Genomic DNA, 22,776 nt, shown 5'->3' with positions numbered 1-22,776 from the left:
ATTTGCATCTGTAATGGATTTGATGGATTTATTCCAAATTGGGAAGAAAACAACCGCAAGAAATTGATACAGAAGTAAGAAATAAAAACACTGGCAATCAGATATGACTTCATGTGTGAAAAGCAAATATGAAGAATCAGGGTAAATTAAAAGATATCTTTATTTCAAATAATACAGCACAGCAGCAAAAAAGGGGACATGAAATGTTAATACTGTACATTCACTGATAAGCTCTTGAAAACAAGCACTCTGCATGAGGCAAATGGCTGTAAAGGTACTGCTGCAAATCTTTTAACTTCAAAGATTAGGTGCTGTTTACCTATGATTTTTTTTTAACTCACATACTGTAATTGTTTCCTTTACTCTCCTGTTATTTCTGCTACAGGTAGTCCTCAACTTACGATCACAATTGAGCCCGGAATTTATGTTGCTAGGCAAGGCAATTATTGAGTTTTGTCCCATTTTACAACCTTCCTTGCCACAGTTATTAAGTGAATCACTGCATTGTTAAGTTAGTAACAGTTGCTAAGTGAATCTGGCTTCCCCATTGACTTTGTTTGTCAAAAGGTCGTAAAAGATGGTCACATGAGTCCAAGGCACTGAAATTGTCATAAATACATGCCAGTTACCGAGTTTTGATCATGTGACCACAGGGTGGCGCAACAGTCATAAATGTGAAAAATGGTTATAAGCCACTTTTTTCAGTGCAGTTGTAACTTTGGTCACTAAATAAAGAGCTGTAAATCGAGGATTACCTGTACTCACATCTCCATCTATTTTCCCTCTTCTCACCATTGTAGCTATTCCTTCTTTTTATTCTATTTGCTTCCTTTTTTCCTCTTACCTTTTAGCTGTTTTTCCTGGAAGAAAGGAAGGAAATATTTGTGCATACATTTATATATTTCCATATGTTGGAATGGTTTGCATCCATGAGAAAGAATAGTTGATTTATATTGATGGAGCTCAATCCATTTGGTAAAGGGAGAACCTTACCTTACAAGCAACTGTAATCAGTAGTTACTAATTGAACCAGTGACTCTTTTTGTCCTGCCTCTACACTTTCTGGAAAGTAGCTTCTGGCAGTTATATCCACTTGCGTATATATATAAAAACAGATGTAAAGAACTGACAGGTGCGCACTTATATTGGGTGAGAGTGGAATATTGAAGATTTATTTCAGCTACAATTTGCAAACCAAGAGTACTTAAGTGGGGAAGCTGGGTACTGCACTTGCTCCTCCGACCCTCTTCTTTTTTGAGGGTATTATTTTCAATTCGGACCAAACATGCGTAAGTAACATCCATTCCTTTTATTTCTGCAAATAGTTATCATTAAACCACAGAAAATGCCAGCCTTGATTGATAATGGAACATATATCCTGATTTACAAACAATAAAATGTTGAGAAACACCTTCCTCATTTATAGTGACTAAAAATGTATCTCCTGTTTTTCCATTTTCATACCTTAAATTTTTCCTCAGCTTATAATTAAATTACTCGGCAATGTCACACAACTGGTCCAGATGACCAGGGAGCAATAAAATGGAGTCCCCATTAAAAAATTTTGGAAAATGACACATTCACTTTTTTCCAAACAATTGAAAAATACCACACATCACACTGCTAGATTTAGCGCTGGCACTTTGATGAAAGCTTCTTTTACTTGTTCTGAGATATCAGTTCCAAGTGGAGCTCTAAATGATAAGATAAAACACTATAATTAAACATATAACACAAATTCAAGAATGTAGAATTAATTATATATTACAAATATATGCATATGTGGCTTCTCTAAGACCCTCCCACATATAGTGAAAATTACTATAAAATCAGTAATTTATATAATTGAATAAACTACATTCAAAACAATAAATACACCTATCCCTTTTTACAATTTACAAACTCAGTTTACAATATATGCAAATAGCTTTTTGTCATTCAACATAACAACTAGGGCTAGCACTATTATTTTACCACTGAACACCATTACAACTTTTGATAAAGGCATTTCTTTCTCAAATAATAATTGTATTATTTTTACCAGTTTCATAAAAGAAATAATTTTTTATAATTTTGAACATTATGTAGGGGAAAATAATGTGATTTATTTATTAATTTATTAAATCTATCAGCCACCCATTTTACCACAGGGTAAGTCTTTAATAATCTGATAAGGGAAGAACATATTCTGTGCCAAATAATTATTAATCGTATAAAATAACTGCACAAAAATAAACTTGATTCGTTTTCCTAATATGTTACAAGTTTTCAGGCTGCATTTACATGCTCCGCATCAAATATGGAACATTCTATCTAAAGGAAAAACAAACCAAACTGTTAAAGCAGAACCTAGACTAAGGAAAGGGATAGCAATTTATGTGTAACCCTGAACAGGCCTTCTCTGTTAGAAAAAAAAATTATCTTAGCTTTCTCCAGTCTCATCCTTTGTAGATGTGCAATGGCTAAAGAAATTCTGGAAGCTGAGTTCCAACATAGCTTCGAGATTCCAAGGGGGAATGATTTGGGGGTACATTTTTAAAGAATGCAATATATAACACCTTTTTTAAACTCCAATTTTTCTAATTTTGAGCAGCATATAGACAATAAGGCAGACCAAGAAAAGTTCAATGAAATAATTAACTACTTACTTTGGTTCATACCTGAAATGTTCTACATTATAAAAAATATCTAATCCCACAGAAAGCTTTTCAATTCCATTCCTATGAAGGAAATATTTATGCAAGTACTGTAAGTAAAATAATTTCATTTCTTTGTAATCTTACAATGAATACACAGCATTTATCACACTGACCACAAAAAAAAAATCATTGGCAGAGTCTTCAACCATACTGTCTTATTTTCCATTAAATATTATTCTTGTTAATCTAATTATTTTCACTATAAGAAGGAACCTGAGGCATCTTTCTTGCAATATAAACTTCTGATTTCTTCACATTTTTTATCAAAAAAGGCAAAGGCAGCACTCATTTTCTGGAAAACTATGATGCTAGAGAGGCCTTGGTACATAATGAATTATAGGTATTTGACAATTCCATATAGGAAATGCATCTCAATATTTAGTTTCGGCAGCCCTGCAGTCATTTGCCCTTAAAACCCACCACAGGGATGCTTCAGTACCTGCCTCTCCCTCATCCAAGAATTCCACAATCCCATCATGCACCACACCTATCTTCTAATGCTCTCTGGACCTCGTTTTATGGAAGGAGGGCAGGCCATGTGTCTTCCGCCTGCACAGGGACAATCCAAATGTGGCTGCCATTTTGCCCTGCCCACTGGTGGCAAAATGGCAGCTTCCAAAGTGCTTTACAGGTCTGCAGTGCTGCAGAAGATTTTGACCACTGCAGAAAGCTTCTGCAGCACTGTCCAGAGCTTGCTAAGGCAGCAAAATGAAGCAGTTTGTCTCTGAGCCAAGTGGCAGCCATCCAAATGTGGCTGCCATTTTGTGGGTGGGAAAAAATGGCGGCCACTTTCAAAATCACTCCATGTGGCTGCACAAAGAAGTTATTCCAGCACTCTGGAAGGCCTTGGAACTCTTCAAAAGGTAAGTGAAGGGTAAGTGAGGAGAAAAATGTTTGGCCGGTAGGGTGGGAATCAGGCCTAAGATGGTGGAAGGGTGGGAGTGGGAAAAGACCTGTCAGGACCCAAAGAGGGAGACTGAAGCATGGGCATCTCAAGGGTGTAGGAGGCCTTCGGAGGACTAGAGCAGGTGGGCCTGGGCCTGTGCTAGGCCTACAATTGCATCCCCAACCAGGAAGTACCCCACACTCCACTTAACAACCTACATGTTAGTTTAATGATTCATTGAAGAATGATTGGGGGGGGAAAGGGTTTGTTAGGGGAGACATTTCATCTGAAGACTGTTAGGACATGTGACTATAATGAGCAGGTTCCATTACAGCTGTATCTCGAAGACTATCTGTACCCCAAAGACATATACACACAAAAGGTATATGATGTTGCCCATATAAAACTTGTTATGACTTACACATATATTTTGAAAATAAATCATAAGATTCTGCAATAATGCTTCTCCTTCAAAAGTGAAAAAAATATTTCCTTACCATGCAATCATAACACCATTGTCAGTGCAAAGCCGTGGAGGTGGACAAACCAATGTGAAATTAGTAGCATCTGCTAGAAGTTGCAGAGATCTACGGACATATTGGTTACTTGCAACACCTCCTGAAACTACCTGAAAACAAAGTTGAAAGAAACCCCATAATAGTTAACAGATGCATATTACAATTCTATTAGTGCGTGTCTTTCAGAATTAAATATGATAGAGAAAAAAGATAAAACTTTTATGCTGTAATGTAAATCCTCCTTACTACAGTTTTGGTAACCCAGTTGCCACAATACTTATGAAACTCAACAGATATACATTTAAATTGCTGAAATCATCTTTTGAAGAATTCAGTGCTGTCGCATGAGATTGATCAAGTTCTTGGAGAGACAAGTTTGCTGAACTGCTATGAGATTTGGCAATTATGTAAAAATTTCAGCCATTTATTTAGAAGCATGGATTGTCTAGAGATCTATTCTCCTTTACTCGCACTTGGATTACATTACTATTTCTAATCCAGTCCTATTAAAGTCCTATAAAATTTCCTTGGAGATCAAGACATGAATATTCTTTTTCTAATTAAAAACTCTTTATTTCCTTTCAAATATACAGATGTGTCTGACATTCTTTTCCTAAATGAAGAACAATTCTATTGTCAACATACATGATTCCATAGAAGGTGGTTATGTTTTATTGAGGAGGAATACTTATCCAAATACTCTTCACTTTTTGTATTTTAATAACTAGTCTGGAGCTAAATAATGACAAATGTACTAATTCATCAAACCCCAGATGATGGAAACAGCCAAAGCTTCACAAATCAATAATGCCTGGTTCAGTGATGGTCTCTTCAAATAGCTGTAAATCACAATGACATTAGCCTCTTGGAGCAGATAAAAAATGGAGGAGCTTTTGCTTTAAATTAACATCTCCTCTGAAAGTATCAATACAACAACAAGAGTGATTCTCCATGCTTTGGTTGACGCTCTAGCCATAGCTGGACCTGTTTAAAAGGCTTTGAATATTAAAATATTCAGTGGCACAGTGGTTAGAGAGCAGTACTGTAAGCTACTTTTACTGCCTGCCGGCTGCCTGCAAATTGCCAGTTCAAATCTCACCAGGCTCAAGATTGACTCAGCCTTCCATCCTTCTGAGGTGGGAAAAATGAGGACCCAAATAGTTGGGAGCAATAGGCTGACTCTGTAAACCACTTGGAGAGGGCTATAAAGCATTGTAAAGTGGTATATAAGTCTAATTGCTATTGCGATAGGATAGGATAGGATAGGATAGGATAGGATAGGATAGGATAATCTTTATTGTTGCTTTTTTTTCTGTGATCACAATGGCACACATTAAAAAATGAAATTCTGATGTCTTATTAGGATTTATTGCTTAAATTAAACAATTTTTCCCCAAAAGAGAAATGAAGCCTCTGAAATAAGAACTTCCTAACAGATAATCTGAATTAATCTCATTTTGTTTTAACATGTGGAAAAGAAGTTATTTCTTAAACGAAATCTCTGGAAGATTTTTTTTTAAATATCATAACCAATCTGGTAACTTCTATATTAGGAGGTTTTTTTTAAAGATACTTGATTCCAAAATGAACCTAAAATACGAATGAAAATTGTCAATCAATATTCCTGTGCAGGCAATAAATGCTTGTGGACAAGGGATGCAGAGCAGTGAAAACAAGCCTATAATGCTCAGGGTGCAATTAAGGAATATCTGGCAGCCAAACAGGGAGGCAGCCTCTCTTCGAGCTAATTTCTCCTAATTGTAAGCAGAGTTCAGTTCTGGAATATTTTACTTCCTTCATGGCCTTATCTGACTTGGAGTCTGTCCCTTAGCCAGTTCACTATTTCCACAATCAAGCAGCAGTCAGTCTTGGAATCTGAGATAATGAAAGGTGTAACCTTCACACAGAACTTACCAAAGTTTCCTTTCCTGGTGGTATGATTCCTTTCTCTTTGCAGAAGAGAATAGCCCGATGGGTTCGTTCAGCAATGTGAACAGTCATTGTATACAGGGCTGCCGCAGCAAGGTCTGGAATACAGGAGAGATGTTGTCCTTCCTGAAGGCCTGCAGGAATGACCATCAGATAGAATTTTTTTTTCCCAAAGCAGACATGCAGCAAAACACACCCATTACAGTTTGTGACTCTTTGGACAAATTACCTTCTGCTTTTTCTTCTTTCGAAATCTTTCTAGTGATTTCGCTTTGCAGACCAGCAAAAGAGAAGGCGCAATCACGGTATCGCTGCATGGGGATTGTGAATTTGTATCGCAGAATGTTACCCTGCTGAGCCAAGGTCTCTATTGCTCTCCCGCCAGTCATGCCAGAGCACTCTGGATGGTTATGTAAAGAAAGACTTCTAGCTACCTTAAAAAAAGAAAAAAAAGGAAACGAAAAGAAAAGAAAAAAAATATCCGTTCACAACAGATTCAAGAAATATCTCATTTCAAGTTTACAACATTTTTTAAAGTAATTGTTCTTATTAGCTTATCCAACATGTTTTTTGTCAAAATAAGTGATGGGGGTTTTCATGATGCAGCACAAGTGAATAAGCTTCATACATAAAGTGTGCTGACTTATGTCAATAAAATTAATCATTAATGCTTTAAAAAGAAATGGATAGATTGTATTCCTATTTAAAGAAAGTAATTTCCCCCCTAACAATATATATGTCACCCCATGGAATATCTTAAATTTGAGTACAGGTAGTCCTTGAATTAGGACCGTAATTGAACCCAACATTTCTGTTGCCAAGTGAAACATTTGTTAAGTGAATCTGCCTGTTTACAACTTTTCTTACCACGATTATTAAGTGAATCACTGCAGTTGTTAAGTTAATAACATAGTTGTTAAGTGAATCTGGTTTCCCTACTGACTTTGCTTATAAGGTTGTCACAAAAGGGGATCACATGAGCCTGGAACACTGCAACCGTCATAAATATGAGTCAGTTGCCAAGCATCTGAATTTTAATCAAATGACCATGGGGATGCTGCAACAGTCATGTGAAAAACTGTCATAAAAGTCACTTTTTTCAGTGTCATTACTTTGAATAGTCACTAAGTGAACTGTTGTAAGTCAAGGACCACCTGTAATGTATGTGTTGTGACCCAGGCCCAAGTAGATAGTAGGAAACTCAGTCAGTGTAAAAACAAACAAACTTTATTAGAACAGCTGAGAATGAATTCATTCTCAGCATAGTACAACTAACGGGACCGCCTGCTGTTACCACACGCCTCCCACCGACCCGTACGCTCCCATAGAGAGGGACTTCTCAGGGTGCCGTCCGCCAAACAATGTCGGCTGGCGGCCCCCAGGGGAAGGGCCTTCTCTGTGGGGGCTCCCACACTCTGGAACGAGCTTCCCCCGGGTTTACGCCAAATACCTGACCTTCGGACATTTCGTCGCGAACTCAAGACTCACCTTTTTATCCGCGCGGGGCTGGCTTAAATTGGGATTTTAATCTTAAATTTATTAATTTTAAACGGGGTTTTTTAGTATGGTAAATTTTAATCACTGGGCTAATTTAAATAAGTTTTTTAAATCGTATTTTAAACTTGTATATTGTATTGTCGGTTTTATTATGCCTGTACACCGCCCTGAGTCCTTCGGGAGAAGGGCGGTATAAAAATCAAATCAAATAAATAAATAAATAATAAATAAATAAATTAAAGCAAATTCCTCCCAACACAATTCCTCAGTCCTATCACCAACCTTGGTTCAATTAAGCAAACTGCCAAAGGCCTTTCTTGGCAAAAGTTCAAAAGACACCGATACAAAACAAATGCAACAAGACAAAGCTATCAATGTTGTTTTCCGGCAAAGAGCCCAAATACCGTTGCTGGTCTTTTAAGCCTTATGGGAGGGGCCAATCATCTCTTGGCCCTATTCCCGAGTTGTCCTCTTTGCTTGAGCTGCTTTTACCTTTTGACAGCTCTTCTCATGCGTGCATCAGGAACAGGTTCCTCCTGTTCCTCTGCCTCACTACTGCCAGCCTCTGGAGGCTCTGAAGTCTGCACCTCACTCCCTGATGGCCCTGCCACCACCACCCCTGCCGCCTCCGATGCAGAGCCCTCATCCGTACCTTCCTCAGCCTGCAGGACTGGCCCATGTTCTTTCTCAGCCTCATCGCTGTCTGACTCCACTGCCAGCTCCGCAGGCTGCTGGCAGACCACAACAGTATGCAATGAACATACTTTTTCAGGTAAATGAGAATATGTGACTGAAATGACTCCTATTCCTAGCTTTCATTACTGATATTATGGGGAGTGAGTTTTATGTCAATTTTATTTATTTTATTTATTTATTTATTTATTATTTAAATTTTTATACCGCCCTTCTCCCGAAGGACTCAGGGCGGTTTACAGCCAGATAAAATAAACATTCCTATTACAAAATAAATACTATTAAAATACCACTAAAAAACTTATTCAATTTGGCCGCAATTAAAATTTTATCACTCAGGCCGCTGATGGAATGAAGCCTGGGGGCTGCATTTTGCCTTTGTGTTACATGGGTGTTGCAGGCAGTTTGGTTTATGTTACCCTGCCATTTCCAGAGTAAATGAAGCTTTTTGGCCTGTTTTCTGGATATTTTAAGAGGTGGAGAGGTTTAATGAGAAAATGGAACAAAATCAATTCCTTTCAGAACTCAACTGGGGCTTTTTTAAAGGGTGAAATAGAAATCAGTGAGTGGAAATGAGATGCTGGGGAAATACAGGCAACCAAGGGCAATCTACACTTGCTTTAAACAATGCATACACAGAGGAGCCCCAAATGTGAAAACCCCTAGAAGCTGCCACCAAAATATAACGTTTAATCTTATAAAAGTGAGAAATTATTGAGAACACAAAGAGTAATTTTGTCTCTTCAAACATTAAGTTTGTATACCAGCCCTACTCAACTTTTGGACGGTGCCTCAGTGTATTACTCAAAGGATCCTGGCTTAAAAATATTTATATGTCAATAATCTATATTAAAATGAATCACCTTGTCAAGCATGTCCCCTGGTGCGATGTCCTTTGTTTGTCCAAGGAGAAGAAAATCAGAAACTCCTTGTGCTACCGCCAGTATACAATGACCTCCGGAGACTAACAGGACAAGAAAAGGAAATGGGACAAGGTCTGTCAGTCGGACGGTGAGCGCATGTGCTTCCATATGATGGATAGGGATAAAAGGTTTCCGATGCTTCTTCACCAGTTCTAAACTATATTTCAATCCAATTCCAAGGCTTAACGCAAGTCCTGGCATCACAGTTGTTGCAACAGCCGAGATATCCTCCATGCTGACGCCACTGGCTGAGACTGCATGTTGTACTATCCTTGCAATATTTTCTTGGTGAAGCTGCTGCGCTACTGGAGGAATAATGCCACCTGTTCTAATTAGAAATACACATCTGCACGTGAAATCTGATTGTAATAATTTTATAACATCTTAATAATGATTATTATAAATATTACATAATTATGACCTTCGGACCTTCCGCCGCGAGCTTAAGACACATCTATTTATTTGCGCAGGACTGGACTAGGGTTTTAAATTTTTAAATGACTAAATTTTAGCTTGGGTTTTAAATTGGATTTTACTATTTATATCTTATTTTAAATATTTGGCCTTTATAATAAGTTTTTTAGTTGAATGTTTTTATTCTGTACATTTGTGTGTTTTTATATGGCTGTACACCGCCCTGAGTCCTTAGGGAGATAGGGCGGTATAAAAATACGAATAAATAAATAAATAATAAATAAATAAATATAATAATTATTATAATTAATACATAATAAATTATGTAATAATTTTATAACATATAAGCCTGATTGTAATAATTTTATAACGTCAACATATATCATCTCAACGTATTACTGATAAGAATTTATATGTAATAATATTGTAATTACATCAGCATGTTTGATATATATATCTAATAATTTAGTAATAATAATACAGGAGGATTGATGTCCTGCCAGTCACCGTTTTTTTCCCACCTGTCTTGCCTGATTGTTCTGCAATATCATCTTTACACAGATCCTGCCAGTAAAGGTAATCCTCGACTTACAGCAGCTCATTTAGTGACTGTTCAAAGTTACAACGGCACTGAAAAGAGAGACTAATGACCATTTTTCACACTTACAACCGCCGCAGCATCTCCATGGTCACATGAGTTACATTCAGATGCTTGACAACTGACTTAGATTTATGATGGTTGCAGTGTCCCAGGGTCATGCTATCCCTTTTTGCAACCTTCTGACAAGCAAACTCAATGGGGAAACCAGATTCACTTAACAACTGTATTATTAATTTAACAACTGCAGTGATTCACTTAACAAATGTGGCAAAAAAGAGCATAAAAAGGTGCAAAACCCACTTAACAAATTTTTCACTCAGCAATATAAATTTTGGGCCCAATTGTGGTCATAAGTTGAGGACTACTTGTATAGTTTCCCTAACAGCAATGAAGCTTGAGATTAATTATCGGCCATTAGAGAATGGTCGTGTTTTACTGACCCCTTTCAGTCTCTTGACATCACTAATCACATTACAGTGACTACAATTAAGTCTGTCTTGCAGGATTCCTCTGACAATAAAGTTGGGGGTGGGAGGAAAATCACTGATTTATTCAGAAATGTACATAGCTGCTCATAAAATACCATATAAGCTCCTTAAGATTCTGGAGGAAGAATAGCAAGTTAAGTGCAAGAAACAAATTGTGATTTAAATCTAATTTTTCCAACTTCCTACGGTGGTTCTAGATCAGGGGTGTCAAACTCCCGGCCCATGGGTCATATGCATCATATGCTGGCCATGCCCAGTTTAGCAAAGGGGGAAAAAGTCCCAGGATGTCATGTGATGCCACTGTGATGATGTGAGTTTGACACCCCTGTTCTAGATCCATGGGCTCCTATTTTACAGGAAAGCTGGTAACTCAGCAACTCACAACTTGCAATTCAAGCAGAAGTTTCCTTGGCAACGCTTTTGTCAAAAACTTGTTCTTTCACTGAGCTTGAAAACCTCAAAACCATCATCAAGGCTCATAACATGGAGGTTTTGCTACCTGCTTTTGGGGGACAAGAATTCAACAAGAGTGTTCAGAAATTCCACTGAGTAAAAACTTTTATCAGCAAGATAAAACGTATCAGCAAAACTTCATACAAGAAAGACCTATGTGGCCTGTTCTACCAATTTTGAATAGAAAACTAGAAACAGGGTGACAGCAACCTAACATAATTTGCTAATATGAACTACAGGCCATTTTCCAGATATCTATGAATGAAGATATAAACATGATATAAAATAGTTCATATTCAATTTATTGGTAAATTTTAACTTCCTTATAAACATACTCATTCTTTGCTCGCAAAAGAGGACTCTACAAGCATGTTATGTTCCTTTTCTAAAAATCAATTTTTAGCAACATAAAATAAAATTTTATAGTTTTTTTATTAAATTGTAATAAAATGTTTTGTCTGGATGCCTTTAGTGTTTCAGTGATTCAAACTGGCATCATTCCTAGCTCAAAGCCCTAAGTTTAAAGCAAAGAAAGATCAGATTTCTAAAACATAGAAGAAATGCAAAGAATACATAAAAATGGCAATATTTATACACTCTACACACACACACACACACACACAAATAGCAACACAGCTAGGCAAATTGTAGCAACTGAAACATATTTTCACCCATAATAAGAATTACTTACCCAAGAGGCAAAGTAAAAATAATATGCAGATGATCCCAAACACATTGGATTACAAGACACACCCCGGAAAGCAGATGGCATTTATTTTTCTTGATGCACAGAAAGCTTTTGATCATTTGAGTTGGCAGTTTATGTTCTTACAATTAAAACAGATGGTATTCGGAGAAACATTCATTAGTATGATTAAGACACTATACCATAAACAAACAGCAAGAGTGATTATAAACTGTGACATGACTGAGAACTTTAGTATAACGAACGGTACAAGGCAAGGCTGCCCTCTATCCCCATTATTTATATTAACCTTAGAGGTGTTAGCTAGAAACTTTAGACAAGATAGTGAAATAAAAGGCATGAGAATAAAGAAGGAGGAGTATAAGTTACAGGCATTCGCTGATGTCTTGGTATTTATTCTAGAAGAACCACAGGAAACAGGACCTAAATTAATTGCAAAAATGTGTATCTCTTAAAAAAGATAACTACGATAAATTGAAAGTACAAATTAGAATGGACTTGGAAAACTGGAAAAACTTACAATTGTCCCTACTGGATAGAATAGCTACAATTAAGATGAATATCCTGTTGAGATTATTATACCTGTTTCAGACAATCCCAATAAAGCTGGGGAAACAATATTCCGCAGAATTAAATAAGATGATATTAAAATTTGTATGGCAAGGTAAAAAAGTGAGAATAAAATTAAAAATGCTACAAGATGTTAAGAGTACAGGAGGTTTTAGCCTTCCGGATTGGGAGCTATACTACCAAGCATCGGCACTTACATGGGTGAAGGAGTGGATTAATTTGAGGAATACAAGATTACTAACCACTGGATGGTCATTATTTGCAAGTGGGATGGCATGCCTTCCAGAGACAATACATTAGGAAGGCATTACTGCTAATATGGAACAAAATCAAAGAGCAACATTATTGGATAATGTCAATTTGGCTATCTACAATGGAGACGGTGATACACCCAAATGTCATAAATATGTAAAAAATTATAAGATATAAGGACATACTAAATGAAAGGGGAGACCTAAAAACTAAACAAAAACTAAACAGATCAGGGATTGACTTATCAAGGTGGCCACAATTACAGATACAATCCAGATACGAAAAAGACAGGAAGACGTATGGGTTTTATAAAGAACCAATAGAGCTAGATCAGATGCTAATGGGAGCAGATGAAAAATTAATTAAAAGGATATACAATTATTTAGTAATCATTAAATTGGAGGATGAACAAATAAAAGAAACGATGATAATTTAGGCTAAGAATTTTGGCTATACAATCAAATTAGACAAATGGCAGAAATTATGGAACAGAAATTAGAAGTTTATAATGTCAACAGTGTATAAAGAAAATCTCTAAAATGTTTTACAGATGGCACTTGTCACCTGCAAGAATAGTGAATATGTACAAAGATAAATCTGTCAAATGTTGGAAATGTAACTAAAATACCAGGTTCGTATGTGGTAGACATGTTCCAAAGCAAAAAAGTATGGCTAGAAGCTATGACAAAACAATAGACAGACTTGAAACCTTAGATATTCCTGCTGAGCATGTGACGAGAAAAGTATAATAAGGGAATACGTATTTAATTTTACATATTTTAACAGCAGCCAGGATTGTATAAACACAATATTGGAAAAATGAACAAACCCCCACCGATGAGAATGTAATCAAAAAGATAATGGAATGTGCAGAAATAGACAGGTTAACGTTAAAAATTAAAGAAAAAGAGGATTCTGAATATTTTATGACAAGGGAACTTTTTTATAAATGGTTAGTCGATAGATACAGAGATCAGATGGATGGTTTTATATGAAATATGGATTATATAAAAAAGAAAAAAAATAGTAAACATTTTGATGCTTATATAGTTGACGTTAATATGGAAGATAGTATATTGTATAACAATGATATAGAATGGTATAGAAATTTAAGAAATGAAATGAAATGAAATGATTGATAGTAATTACTATGTTTGTATGTTGATATGACCCTTATGATTATGAGGATGTTTAAATTTTAACATGTTTGTTACCTAGAAAACACACTGTTCAACTTAGAAATAGAATTTGTGATATAAAAACAATAAAAAATACATAGAAAAGAATTACTTACTTTAAATGAACATCAGTTTGAGAATGTAATGCTTCTCCTAAAATGCTACCAGTTTCATCCACCACAGCAGCTCCTGTATCATCACAGCTGGTTTCTATTCCCAGAACTATTTTAGTAGAAATGGATTTGCCACCGTGAACAGAGACCTTTCTTAAATAATTATTCCAAGAACATACAGGAGTCTTCAACATTCTTCCCAAACTGGTCACTGTTAAAGATTTCAGAAAATAAGGACCCCTAGAAAGAAACTATATAGAAATGAAATTTAGAACAATATCTACTAAAAATCTGCTTCTTACACATTTTAAACTGAGGTGTGTTTCATGCTGATGAAATAATGAAGTCGTTCTTTTGTTTTTGGTTTAGAGCAGGGGTCTCCAACCTTGGCAACTTTAAGGCTTGTGGACTTCAACTCCCAGAATTCCTCAGCCAGCAAAGTCCACAAGCCTTAAAGTTGCCAAGGTTGGAGACCCCTGGTTTAGAGGGAAGCTATGACTGATATACCACAACAGGTGCACTCACATAGCATGCTAAAGTGAACTTAGAACTAAGATACATGTGGAACCTTCCAAGACAGCTCTGACAAGCAAAGTCAATGAGGGAAGCCGGATTCATTTAACAACTGCAGTGATTTGCTTAACAGCCGTGACAAAAATGTTGTAAAATAGGTCAAAACTCACTTAATTAGCTTGCTTAGCAACATAAATGTTGGGCTCAATTATGGTTGTAAGTCGAAAACTACCTGTAGTCCAGTCATTAAAGAGAAGTCAAGATATCTTCCTTCAAAATTGTGGAACGTTTTCCTGTCATTTCCTTGCACTCAGGAGTGTACTAATCTGTTAATGGAATATAATTCTTCCTCCTAGTAAATACATTTGTTGCTATTGCTAGTGTTGCAAAGAATTGAGTTGAATATTTTTGGCCCTTACTGTTGCAGCAACAAATAATACAACAAAAGATCCATACAAACTTTGCCCATTTTGTCAACCTTACATTTGGAATGAATTCTGTAAAAAATTTTTAGAAATGGGTTGGCTGCCCTGCATGAAGTGCAGTCTATAAAACCTGTCATCCGTATGGAAAATATTTCTATTTAGATGTAAAAACTAAGCATTGGGATTAGGTGAATAAGGTAAACATTTAAAATTAACTGAAAATACTAAATATACAGTGATTTTACCTGTGCCAAAGCCATGGTTTTAGAACAGGCTTTCTGAATTCACATTTTGCATTTCAGGGTCTTCTAAGAGAGACAAAATTTGAAATAAGAAACCTACATAAAATAGTATTTCTCATGTGCTTTCCTAGAAAAATGAATTAAATATTTTAATTCCAGATTTCTCATGTTTGCAACTGTGACTGCAAATCCAAAGACAACTGCAGGTAATTTGGGTTCAGTTATAATCAATAGTGACTTCCAAGACACTATTACTGAATTATTGTATAGCTTATCTTTATGCTTAAAGATGGTCATGTAAAAATTATGCCTACAGAATTGGATTTTGACACATTGCAAATTCAACAAGGGGGGATTTCAGCACCAGAAACTGAACTGTGCCGATTCTGTATTTGAAATTGACACCCATTTAACAGTCTCAATATATGCTTTTGACATTCAATGGTCCCAAAAGATTGCTTTTAAAAAAAGTCATACAGCCTCCCCCACCTTGATATCCACAATAGGTTGCATATGTATACATAATTGGTGCATATGTATACATCAAGCACTATCCAATTCATATGTCTATGGAGGTTCTCAGTCATCCAGCCAAGTCACGGTTGTCCTTTTTGATGCCTTTTCAAAAGGCAACTGGATTTTCTTTGTTTTGCTTGAAGACATTTCGCTTCTCATCCAAGAAGATTCTTCAGAAAGGGCGCCTCAATTTTAATTTATTAGAAATAACATATTTATAATTTGTTAAATCGATATTGTTTTTGTACAACTATTTCCCATTAAAGTCAGGTTTTAATTACGGTGAACATAAAAACTACAAGATTAGTATTTGTAAACACAGTATTAGAATTTTCCTACAGAAATTATCCATGCTAGAAATAATTGCATCTGTTTCTTCGTGGCATGAATACAATTGTTTTAATGAGTATGAGCAGACTCTGAGCAATCTTTGCATAGGATTCCTATCATCACTAGTTTTAAACAAGGTAATTAGATCATAATCTCATCATTAAATTGTTTTAATGTCCATATATTTTTTCTTTTAAAAATCATTGAATTACCATTTGTGTACACCAGGGGTGTCAAACGCATGTCGTCACATTGTCGTCACATGATGTATTGCGACTTTCAGCGCGTGACATATCCAGGCAGTGGGCTGCGAGTTTGCCACCCCTGGTGTACACTATTATCTATATAATAACATCATTTTCCAACAGAACCTTCTTTAACCTAATATCCTCCAAATGAATTGGACAATCAATGACAATCTGTATGAAAATCAGTTTTGATATTTTTCAAGATTATTCTGCACAGGAACAGGATGATAACCAGAGGTAAGTGTGCTAGCAAATCAAGGTTTAATTTATAGCTTAAGAACTGAGATATATGTAAACAAAAGGCTACAAGACCAAGAGGAAAAAAAGATTATGATAATGTATTCAACAAATGCAATTTTTAAAATATATATTGTTAATCGTCCTTTTTCAATTGTATTTTTTCAAGTGACAAATGAACTTCAAAGAGTTATTTTCTGTGAATCATACTGTTTACTCTAAATATGGTATGTGGAGCAAAAAGTAGGATGTGGAAGAAGGGAGAAAAACAAACCAGTTCCGTGTGTTTTTTAATTTTATCTACATTCTAAGAAAACATAATGCTACTTTCCCTCTGCAATACTGAGCAAGCAGTTTCTTAAAAGCATTTATCAATTTGTCCTTGCAAGCCTGAAAAATAATCACAAGTTTGCAGAAAAAAAGGGGAAAAAATAGACTGATAATACATAATATATAAGCCTACTAAACAATGCTTCACAGTTTCTTATGCCCAAAGAAACATTATAAAAGAACTCATTTTTTTCCATACAGGTACATTTAAACAAATAATTCATTTTCTCATTTACAGAAGAGAATAGTAAATCATACAAGAATTGTAGCAGAATGTAACTTAAAAAGGAACCCTGGTTACGAGTGGTTAGAATGCACTATTGCAGGAAAATTTTGTCCAGTCTGGAGTTTGATCCTCATGGGGCTCGAAGTCAACTCAGCCTTCCATCCTTCCAAAGTCAGTAAAATAAGGACCCAGATTGTGCGTGCGTGTGGTGGCAATATGTTGACATTGTAAACCGCTCAAGAGAATGCTGTAAAAGCACTGTGGAGAAGTGTATAATGTAAGTCCTATTGCTATAAGAAATCTCATTCTTATGGCATCTTAACTGTGTTGTTTCTCCATGTCATATATGTGGGTATATGCATAATTTTGTATTTATTTGTTTGTTTGTTTATTCTGTCATGTTTATGTAGTGTATATTGGAGGTGGAGACCCTTTAAGAGCTGTATGCAATGAAATTTCATTTTAATGTATGCCGATTAGTATACATTCAAAGTGACAAAGTTATTCTAAGTTTAAGTCTGTCTTAAAGACAAATTAATCCGTATGTATTTGTGGATCTCAGTTCACATTCTGCTAAAAAACCTATGGGATAATAAAATTGTTAGCCTTGTATATACTCTTATTACTAAAGATTAATAAAACTATTCCCCCTGATGACTATTGATAGCAACTCACTGAGAAGTGTGTTGATAAGAATCTCATCTTGTTTCAGAAGCACCGAGGCACTTCCAGGTTGAATTAACCAGTGATGCCACCATTGTCTGGAGGACGCCTAATTGGTAGTGCCTTTCATGTCCCCAGCAGCAACTGGAGCAAAAAATGGAAGCTCACCCCACCCTATGGCAGCACTTGGACCTCGAACACAGGTTTGCTGCTTGTCAAACCAGCAAATGAGCCATCATGCTCCTTTGATAAGAATGAAAAATCTTTCTTCAAGTGCTGAGGTTGCTGCATTCTCTGGAAACGTTGTTATAAAGAAAACCTCCAAGGTTCCTTCTAGCTCTATTCTTTCTAAGACTTTCCCTGGCAATCACCTGGTACATACACATGTATGACCATTTCACTTTACTAATAGTCCCAGTGGAAATCTTGTTTGTTCTGCACATGCACACCTGGGAAAGCAGTGAGCTGTCTAGAGGATATGGCTGCCTCTGTGCTTTGAAAAGGGACACTTGATGTGCTCTGCAAAATATCCACCTCTGTTCAATAGATTGCAGTGAAGCTAGAAGAACCCTAACCTTAGAAGACAGAATAGAGCTGCTGTGTTGCCCATTCATTGTAACATGATAAAGCCTGGTCTTGTTATTCTACAGGGCATGGTGACTTTTGGGTGATGGCTACAGCACAGTTAAGGATTACTGATGAAGAAATGACATTACTTTCAGTCACGAAATGATATTAATTCAGGCAAAAACGTAGAGCCGTAAATTATACTTTCTTCTTCAACAGGGGGTGCACTAGTCCATAATGAAATAAAAATTGTCATTTCAAAGGCCTGATCTAATGACTCATAAGATCTTCTCATGGGCAACCTCTATACAGCAAATCTCAGAAACGGATAAGGAACTTTGTTGCTGGTAATCCTTATGATTTATATTGATATTGTTTCCTGATTGCTTATTTGTACCCTATGAGCATCATTAAGTGTTGTAAGTGTTGTACCTTGATGAAGGTATATTTTCTTTTATGTACACTGATAGCGTATGCACCAAGACAAATTCCTTGTGTGTCCAATCACACTTGGCCAATAAAAAAATTCTATTCTATTCTATTCCTGTTAACAATCTTTCAGATATCGAATATTGAATATTTTTTCCTTCACTCAGTTCTTTTTGTACAAATATCTTAATTTTTTTTGTTTCTGCTTTTGTTTCCCTTTTCTCTTGTATATACAATTTCTAATTTATTTATTGTTTTTTACCGTTTGCGTTGTACATTTCAAGATACATTTATGTGGGAAGCAGTACATGAAACTAGCAGGAGACTGGATAAGAGAGAATGCCCTCAAGCAGCTGTTATTTAAGAAGCGCGGAAAGCACGCTGCCTCGGAAACGCCTTTCCCTCCCCAAGGCACATCTGAGATGGAATTATCTTGCATCCTATTAAAATAAATAAGGCAGGTTTTATCACACCAGGATAGGAAGCACATGCTAGAGCAGGGGTCCCCAACCTTGGCAACTTTAAGCCTGGTGGACTTCAACTCCCAGAATCCCCAGCCAGCAAAGCTGGCTGGGGAATTCTGGGAGTTGAAGTCCTCCAGGCTTAAAGTTGCCAAGGTTGGAGACCCCTGTGCTAGAGTGCAATGCAGATTCTCCAGCGCGTGGTTTCTGGATTTCAACCTACATTCAGTTTAACTTATTTCTTTCCGCAGGACTTCTACGGAATAAGCTTACATTAGCAAGAGCGGCATCCCTAATATTAAAAAGCATTTGCTCTGTTTGTCGGCCGAACGCCCTCCTCCGCCCCCACCCCACTCCGCATATTACCTCACCCTTGGGGCACCCGCCCATTGTACAGCCTCCACGGAAGAATTTTTCCCCCCCCACTTCGGCCCCGGCGATGTGCAGACTGGGAGATGGGCCGAGCCTCGGAAAAGCGATGGTCACGTGAGGGACGATGGCCAATTGAATTACAAGCACGCTATGGAACGACCCGCCGGAGGAAACGAAAAAAACAAACAAAACCGAACCTCTTAGCTTCAGAAGAGATGGCAAGGATAAAGAGGGTGATTAAGCGTGGCAAACACCCTACATTTCCGGTTTGGTGGACGCGGAAGTGAACGGAGCGCACTTTATGCTTGCGTTTCATAGGACGCTTGCTTTGAAGAAGGGAGAGGGCGTAGTAAAATTAACCATGAACGAAGCCACAACAAAAAAGCCACGCGTAGTCATTTTCGATGCATAATTGTAGCCGACGCTTGCATGTGTAAAAAAACACATGCAAGGGGAGCCGGGGAGCCAAGACACACAAAGCAGATTTGTTGTGGATGCGATAACTTCGATTTCCGCTTCCACTCGGTTGATCTGCTGTTTGTAATGTTTTCAATAAGGGCCAGCTGTGTTGGTGTATATGCAGCATCCGAGTGTGTTCTATAGCTCCTTTCATATGTGGGCCAGTGCCTTACAGATTCACGTTTTATTCAATTGACCTTTTTTTAATTTATGTGATTTGATTTAATTTAATTTACCCTAAGTCATTACGCGTGCTGAGTTTCTGTAACATGCTAGGGTAGGGCAAAATGAGGTTGATTGGTTTATGGTGCATTGTATTATCCAAACTGATTAGAATCTCCAGCACTTTCATATTATAATAAACTGGTGCTTAATAAGTAAAAACTAGCTGGGTTGATAGAGGTAAGGGTTATAAAATGTAAAGCTGCCCTGTGGTTTCTTTCCACAGAACCATTATGTGCTCCAAATGAGCACTCCTATGATAACATCTAGCATCTAACCCAGTTAGATTTTGAAACCTTATATACAAAGGTTCCTCTATGACATTCTCCTTGTAGAAAGTCTTGAATTGACAAAATAATACTTGTTCATTTGATCCCATCCTAGCAATTAATTCACACCAATTGTTATTGCTGCTACAAGGTATTTATCTGGACAAGTAAAGATCAAAACTACAATGCACCCCAAGTGGTGCGATCTGAGCATAGTTTTTTAAATGTGGAAAAGCAAAAGTTTCCTGGAGGAAAAGAATATCAAATTGCCATAGATAATCAAAATATTTTTGATGGTGCCTGCAATATTCCAAGCTAAATCCATAACTTCAATCACTAAATGAAGCTAAATGACCAGTTTTAAGTTGATGACCTGTATTGTTAATTGCTTTTTATTAACCAAATGCAATCATTAGAAATCCATTCATGTTTTATTCAAAATATTACAATTTAATTCCACTGATGTCTGCCAACTATACATGAAACAGAATGTTAGAACTCTTGTCCTTTTTTGTCCACACTTTCGCTAAAATCTGATGTCCAAATTGGTTTTTCTGCTGCAGATATAATTGATTGCGATTATACAGATGGCCCTCAACTTACGGTCATAATTAACTGGAACTTCTGTCACTAAGTGATGCAGATATTAAGTAATTCCACACTCAATTTTATGACTTTTTTGCTGCAGTTAAGCAAATCTGGCATCCCTTATACTAGACATGGCTCGTCAGAAGCACTCATCAGAAATTATGATCACATTACACCAAGATATTGCAACCGTGATAAATATGTTGGTAGCCAAGTACTTGAATTTTGATTACATGACCGTGGGGACACTGACAGTTCTAAGTGCAAGAACCAGTCACAAGACACCTTTTCAATGCCACTGTAGGTCCATATGGTCACTAAATGAATAGTTGTAAGTCAAGAACCACTTGTATTCTTGTTGTGAAACCACTTCTGAATAATAATATCTATCTAGAAATTTCATACCTGAAATTTCATACCTATCAGGATTGGCTCTTTTTACAATATTTATTTTCATTTAGCCGTCCACTGGACCTTGAAGCAAATTTATCTGTGGAATTACTAAGAAGTTAACTAGAAAAAGAGTCCTTTGAAAAATTATTCAAAACAATGATTCCTTTAATCCAAGAAAGGACTTGGATTATTCTTTATTAAAACATCTAAATATTATATAATTTATCATGTTATTACTAAGTTAAGAGCTATGAGCCTGGACATGTTTCAGTTATAAGGAAAAGAATGGCCTAAAGCAGTGTTCCCTAACCTTTCTAGCTTGGCTGCTCGGTGGGGGGGGGGAGCGCTTTGTGAATGGCACGTAGATGCACACAAGCATGCGCAGCTCCATTTGTGTGAGTGGTGGACACATGAATGAAGGGAACTTTGCACTCAAGTGCAAGAGGGCCGCCATGCACACGAGGAGGTTCGTGTGCAAGAGCAAGTGGCTATCGCTTGTGCAAGGGGAGCTTTCTGCATGTGTCTGCATGTGCCTGCCACTGCCTTGTCTGGTTCTGAACAAGCCACGGCCCATACAGAAGTTGGGGACTCCTGGCCTAAAGTACAGAATTTTCATAGCAAACTTGATAAAAATTGTTCTATTAGTAGGATGTATCAATGGGGTAAAAGAGAACACAAGGTCCTGTGTGACATACTAGGGGATGCACTAAGTCACGGGTGTCAAACTTGTGCCTTCACGTTGCCGTCACACGTTTTGCAATGTTTTACCTTTCGCGGAACTGGGATGGGTGTGGCCTGCATGTGATGGATCCGGCCCGTGGGCCGCCAGCTTGACACCTCTGCACTAGATACTGCAGTCCTAATGAACATCTTCAACAATATCTGAATTACTACTGTATTTTCCACTCTGCTATGGATTCCATGATAATTTTAGTACTTTGGTAGTGCAAGCCATCCAAAAATGAGTAGACCTTCAGTAGAGTTATATTATATACAGCTATGTAATAATCCAATTACCCCAATAAATGCTAAATTTGAGTTAGCAGAATTCAGTTTTTACTGAGGAAATATTTCATTATTCAGAGCTTGGAACAGAAGTAAATGGGCGGCAAGGAACTGCATTTCAGATACATAACTCCCATAAGAGGCAAGCATGATTTGATACATTAGGTATTTCTTAAGTGCTGTATAACTTGCTTTAATATCTCATTGAATAAAATGATTATTTCATCGTTTGATTTTAAAATAAAGTCAATTTTTTTCAGGACAAATTATTTTAATTGGAGTAAAACATAAAAATCAGGTACTACCGTAGACGGGGGGGGGGGGTGTAACCTACCACATCAATGTCTTTTGTAACTATTGA

At 36.8% G+C, this 22,776-nt stretch overlaps 1 protein-coding gene across 9 annotated transcripts; it reads right to left on the bottom strand.

The window, feature by feature from the left end:
- Positions 1-31: 31 nt before the first annotated feature.
- OSGEPL1 (O-sialoglycoprotein endopeptidase like 1) lies at positions 32-22,775 on the bottom strand. 9 transcript variants are annotated; one of them, XM_058188771.1, is made up of 9 exons: positions 19,474-22,775; positions 15,104-15,166; positions 13,924-14,171; positions 9,086-9,473; positions 6,262-6,466; positions 6,018-6,166; positions 4,083-4,213; positions 2,649-2,720; positions 39-1,694 (listed from the first exon to the last, which is right to left on the bottom strand). In XM_058188771.1, exons 2-9 carry the CDS (start codon positions 15,116-15,118, stop codon positions 1,616-1,618), a joined length of 1,287 nt encoding a protein of 428 aa, XP_058044754.1. In that variant the 5' UTR covers positions 15,119-15,166; positions 19,474-22,775; the 3' UTR covers positions 39-1,615. The 9 variants fall into 9 exon arrangements, with proteins under 9 accessions (XP_058044809.1, XP_058044799.1, XP_058044754.1 ...); XM_058188809.1 differs by having other exon boundaries at positions 19,479-22,775; XM_058188782.1 differs by having other exon boundaries at positions 15,104-15,801; positions 19,474-19,493.
- Between the last annotated feature and the right edge of the window lies 1 nt (position 22,776).

The sequence above is a fragment of the Ahaetulla prasina genome, chromosome 1 (genome assembly GCF_028640845.1).
Source record: "Ahaetulla prasina isolate Xishuangbanna chromosome 1, ASM2864084v1, whole genome shotgun sequence".
NCBI lineage: Eukaryota > Metazoa > Chordata > Lepidosauria > Squamata > Colubridae > Ahaetulla > Ahaetulla prasina.
This window is presented reverse-complemented; position numbering and strand designations above follow the sequence as displayed.

What these genes read in the sequence shown, in the direction of transcription:
- OSGEPL1 (XM_058188771.1), bottom strand. An exon ending in CACCAGGAAAGGAAACTTTG is followed by an intron (nt 4,214 to 6,017) that starts GTAAGTTCTGTG and finishes CTTTGTTTTCAG; the next exon opens with GTAGTTTCAGGAGGTGTTGC. An exon ending in AATGGTGTTATGATTGCATG is followed by an intron (nt 2,721 to 4,082) that starts GTAAGGAAATAT and finishes TTTCCTTCATAG; the next exon opens with GAATGGAATTGAAAAGCTTT.